This window comes from Neophocaena asiaeorientalis, unplaced genomic scaffold (genome assembly GCF_003031525.2).
Source record: "Neophocaena asiaeorientalis asiaeorientalis breed wild unplaced genomic scaffold, Neophocaena_asiaeorientalis_V1.1 scaffold46, whole genome shotgun sequence".
NCBI classification, from domain to species: domain Eukaryota; kingdom Metazoa; phylum Chordata; class Mammalia; order Artiodactyla; family Phocoenidae; genus Neophocaena; species Neophocaena asiaeorientalis.
In genome coordinates, this window is record NW_020175393.1 from 3422681 (window position 1) to 3427437 (window position 4757).

Genomic DNA, 4757 nt, shown 5'->3' on the forward strand with positions numbered 1-4757 from the left:
AAGGGAGAGGCCGCGGTACCCCAAAAAAAAAAAAAAAAAAAAAGGACAAAATTAGAGAGATGGAAAACAGATTAGTGGTTGCCGCTGGTTAGGGCTGGTTTTGATGGGCGGGGCTAAGTGTGACTAATAAGGGACCCACAAGGGAGATCTATGGTGATTCTGATGGAATAATCTATTAATTGCAGTGGTGGTTACATGAAGCTACATATGTCATAAAATGACATGGAACTATACATACACATTGTGCTAAAACCATTTTCCTGGTTTTGAAAATATACAGTAATTAAGATGTAGCTATTGAGGGAAACTGGGTAGAGGGCACATGGGACCTCTCTGTACTGTTCTTGCAACTTCCCATGAATTTATAATTATTTGAAAATAAAAAGTTTAAAAACAAAAAGTGTGCATATTGACAGTGCTATGGGGGAAGAATAAAGGTGGGGATAAGGGAGGCAGGGATGGGAGTGGTGCTGCCGTCTTAAAGGAGCGGGTGGTTAGGGAAGACCTCCCTGAGAAGGTGACATTAAAGCAAAGTCTTGAAGGAAGTAAGAGTGAGCTGTGAATAGCTGAGGAGGGAGAGCATTCTAAGCAGAGGGAACACCATGTGCAAAGACCTAAGATAGGTGTGTACCTGGCATGTTCAGGGAATAGCTAAGGCCATTGTGATGGAAACCATGGGAGCAAAGGAGAGAATAGGAGATGAGGCCAAAGAAATAATGGGGGGAGAGGGACAGATCATGTCAGACCTTGTAAGCCACTGTAAGGACTTTAGCTCCTACCCTGAATGAACTAGGAACTCGAGCAGTCCAGCCTGTCTGCTGTTCTGAGAATACATGCAGGGGACAAGGATGGAAGCAGGGAGAAGGAGGCTATCGCAGAAGCCCGGGGGAGAGGTGATGGTGGCTTGGAACACGGTGGTAGAGGGGGATGGTGAGAAGTGTCTTGATTGTTGGTAGATTTTGAAGGTGGAGCCAACAGGATTTTCTGAAAGATTGGAAAAGGGTGTGAGGGAAAGAAGAGTCAAGGAAGAACATAGATTTTTGGTCTGAGTAATTGGAAGGCAGGTGTAACCAACAGCTGAGATAGGAAGGGTAGTGGAAGGAGCAGGTCTGGGAGTGGGAATGTGTTGACTCAGAGGTTTAGTAAGATTCTCAGAAGTGGAACTGGCACTTGCATATATGAGTCTGGAGTTTAGGGAGAGGTCTGGGCTGGAGATAGAAACTTGAAAGTCATCAGCATATGGATAATTTTTAACACTGAGTCTGTGAACCTTTAACACTGTATCACTAAGGGAGCGATGAAGACAGAGGAGGCGGTTGGGCAGAAGAACTGGGAAAGAAACGTGACGGAGAAGCCAAGTGAAGAAAGAATTTCAAGGGGGTGAGGGGTCAACTAGGTCAAAAAACGTTGAGAGTTAAAGTGGGGAACTGTGTGTGGGGTTGGCTCAGTTTTTGTGGGCGGGGGCAGTGAAGAGTGAAGGCAGAGGCAGGGCTAATGTTGAGGATTATCGTATAAAAGTAGAAAACCCTTCTCCTCTCCCCCCTCCCTAGGAACACTCCATCAAGGTGCTGGAACTGATCTCCACCATCTGGGACTCGCAGCTGCACATTGCAGGCCTCAGACTCCTCAACAACCTCCCACTGCCTGACTTTGCACATCCACAGCTGCGACGGGTGATGCCTGCCTTGATGGAGATCCTGCAGTCAGACTACACCCTGGCACAGGTGCCTGAGGACCAGAGCCCAGGCCCTGCCCTCCTGACCAGCCCTGGCACAGCACCTAGAGGGAGGAGCTGAGATTTGTGTCTTCCCTGCTCAGGCCCACCTGTCTTCTCATTCTTTACCCTTTCCTTTATTCAGGTGCAAGCCGCGCGATTGCTGAGCAACCTGGCGCAGAAGAACGACCTTCTCTATGATATTCTCAACTGCCAGGTGAGAAAAGAACTGAAAGACGGGCTAATGGATGTGAACTCAGATACTGTGAAAGGAAGAATCGTGGATTCTTCAGACAGACTTAGCCCTCACAAAATCATCTTGTTCCTCTTTCTGCCTCTGCACTAGATACATTGCAAAGCACCCCCTCTTCTGTCCTCCCAATACAATCAGATTTTCCTTTGAGGGACTTTCTACACTCTGAGCGTCAGGAACACAGGTGACAGAAGTTAATGTAGGTATTTTAACATTAGGGGAAAATTACTTATAACAAAAATAATTATTAGGAATAGACAGGGTCACTACATAATAATAGTTCAGAAGGATAAAGCAACTCTAAACTTATATGAACTTAGTAACAATCTCAAAATATGTATATGGCAAAACTTGATAGAATTATAAGGAAATCGTTTTTTCTTTTTTCAGTTTTATTGAGGTATAATTGACAGGTAAATTTGTAAGATATTTAAAGCATATGTAGTAAATCAACTATACCCCAATAAAAACTAAATATATATATATATATAAAACTTAATTATACTAAAAAAAAAGTGTATGTTGTGGTGACTTGGTATATACGTTGTGAAAAGATTCCCACCATCTAGTTAATTAACACATCCGTCACCTCACATTTTGTTTGTTTTTGGTGAGAACATTTAAATTCTACTCTCTTAGCAAATTTCAATTATATAATAGTGTTATCAACAGTGCTCACCATGTTTGCATTAGACCCTTGGATCTTATTCATCTTTTAGCTGAAAGTATGTACCCTTTTACCAACCTCTCCCTATTTCCCCCACACCCCACCCCAACCCCTGGCAACCACTTTTCTACTGTTTCTGTGAGTTTGACTTAAAACTTCCACATTTAAGTGATACCATGCAGTATTTGTATTTCTCTTTCTGGCTTATCTCACTTAGCATAATGTCCTCTGGGTCCATCCATATTGTCACAAATGGCAGCATTTCATTCCTACAGCTGAATAACTGGAAAGAAAAATGGACATACCTATCACCACAGTGGAAGATTTGCAAGATTTTAACTCTTCTTTCAGAAATTAATACATAGATACCTAAACCTAGTAAGGTTCTACTTGCTGCAAATAACACAAATAAGCTTGAGCCATTAGACATATCCAGAACACTCTACAATTAGTAAATGTACATTCTGCTCAAGTACATAAAATATTTACAAAAAGTAACCACATGCTAAGCTTTAAAAGTTTATCTCAACAAATTTCCCTGAATCAATATTATCATATCACTCATGTTTTATGACCACAATGAAATTATGTTAAAGAATGATAATGCAAACTAAAAACTTCCTATACAGTTGGATCTGAAACTTAGGTATACCTATTGGGGAGTTGAGGCAATAGGAGGATGGAGGAACTTGAGAATTTACCTTGGACTTCATTCCTCTCTCCATCCCACTCACAGGTACACTCCAACTTCCTGAACCTGTTCCAGTCCACACAGCCTGGGAGTCTGCTGCTTGAAGTACTGGTGTTTGCAGAGCGGCTGAGTGAGGGCCGGAGTTCACCCCACTACCGTGCTGTGAAGTGGCATTACAATGAACAGTCTGTGCACGAAGCTGTCTTTGGGGATGACTCACGACTGGCAGACCGGCTGCTTGCCCTGGTCATCCACCCCGAGGAGGATGTTCAGATCCAGGCCTGCAAAGTCATAGTCAGCCTGCAGTGCCCCCAGGATGTGGGAGTCTGGCCCTCCTGCCCGCCCAGTCATTCCTGCTTTAGTAATGCGGAATAAAATTATGGAGAGCCAATAAATGAGTATGGGAGAGAAGCTTGAGGGGCAGTGTCTGTCCAGGGCCTTCCAGGGTGGGTGTAGATTTCAGCCAGCATAACTTCCTGTCAAAGTGTGGGCCTGTCTCCCCAAACGCATTCCCTGTTTAGAGGACAGACTCCCTTCTCTTGCTGCTTTTATTTTATTTTGTTGAGTGATAATTTTTATTGGAGCATAGCTGATTTATAATTTTGTGTTAGTTTCTGCTGTACAGCAAAGTGAATCAGTTATACATATACCTGCTCTTTTTTAGATTCTATTTCCATATAGGGCATTACAGAATACTACGCTATACAGTAGGTTCTTTTTTTTTTTTTTTGGAGTACACGGGCCTTTCACTGTTGTGGCCTCTCCCGTTGTGGAGCACAGGCTCCGGACGCGCAGGCTCAGCGGCCATGGCTCACGGGCCCTGCCGCTCCGCAGCATGTGGGATCTTCCCGGACCGGGGCACGAACCCGTGTCCCCTGCATCGGCAGGTTGACTCTCAACCACTGCGCCACCAGGGAAGCCCCAGTAGGTTCTTTTAATTATCTATTTTATATATACTAGTGTGTATATATATGTCAATCCCAATCCCAATCCAATTTATCCCTCCCCCTCTCTTGCTGCTTTTAAATTTGAATGGGGAGCCAGTGCTTTCAGGGAGTTTCAGGGAGAAGGCAGGTTTGGGGACTAAGGCCAAAGATAATCAACAGGGGACAGTATATAGCACTGGATTACTCAAGATGGGCTGGGCTACGCCACAGTAACAATAACCTCCAAATCTTAGTAGATGACCAGAGTTATTTCTTTTTCACACTACATGCTCCTGGCAGGTCAGTTGGGGGTAGAGGGGCAGGAAAAATGACTTGCCCAAGGTCACATGACTGGTCTGGGGCGGAAGTAGGATTGGAACCTCCTAATTTTTACTGGGCTTTTTACTTTCATAGTCCTTGGCTCAAGCCCTGTGGGAGTGGACTAAGCCAGAATCTGTGGCAGTTGAGAAAGACCTCAGTGCTTCCAGATTTTAGGGGCCAGTTTA

At 44.1% G+C, this 4757-nt stretch overlaps 1 protein-coding gene across 8 annotated transcripts in view; it reads left to right on the plus strand.

The window, feature by feature from the left end:
• Positions 1 to 3736, plus strand: part of ARMC12 (armadillo repeat containing 12) — a 23243-nt gene extending 19507 nt beyond the window's left edge. For all 8 annotated transcript variants that reach the window (XM_024766036.1, XM_024766037.1, XM_024766035.1 and 5 more), the window contains 3 exons: positions 1551 to 1724; positions 1860 to 1931; positions 3371 to 3736. In XM_024766036.1, coding sequence (XP_024621804.1) covers positions 1551 to 1724; positions 1860 to 1931; positions 3371 to 3700 — 576 coding nt within the window. In that variant the 3' untranslated portion in view covers positions 3701 to 3736. The remainder of the gene's footprint in view (positions 1 to 1550; positions 1725 to 1859; positions 1932 to 3370) is intronic.
• Positions 3737 to 4757: the final 1021 nt, after the last annotated feature.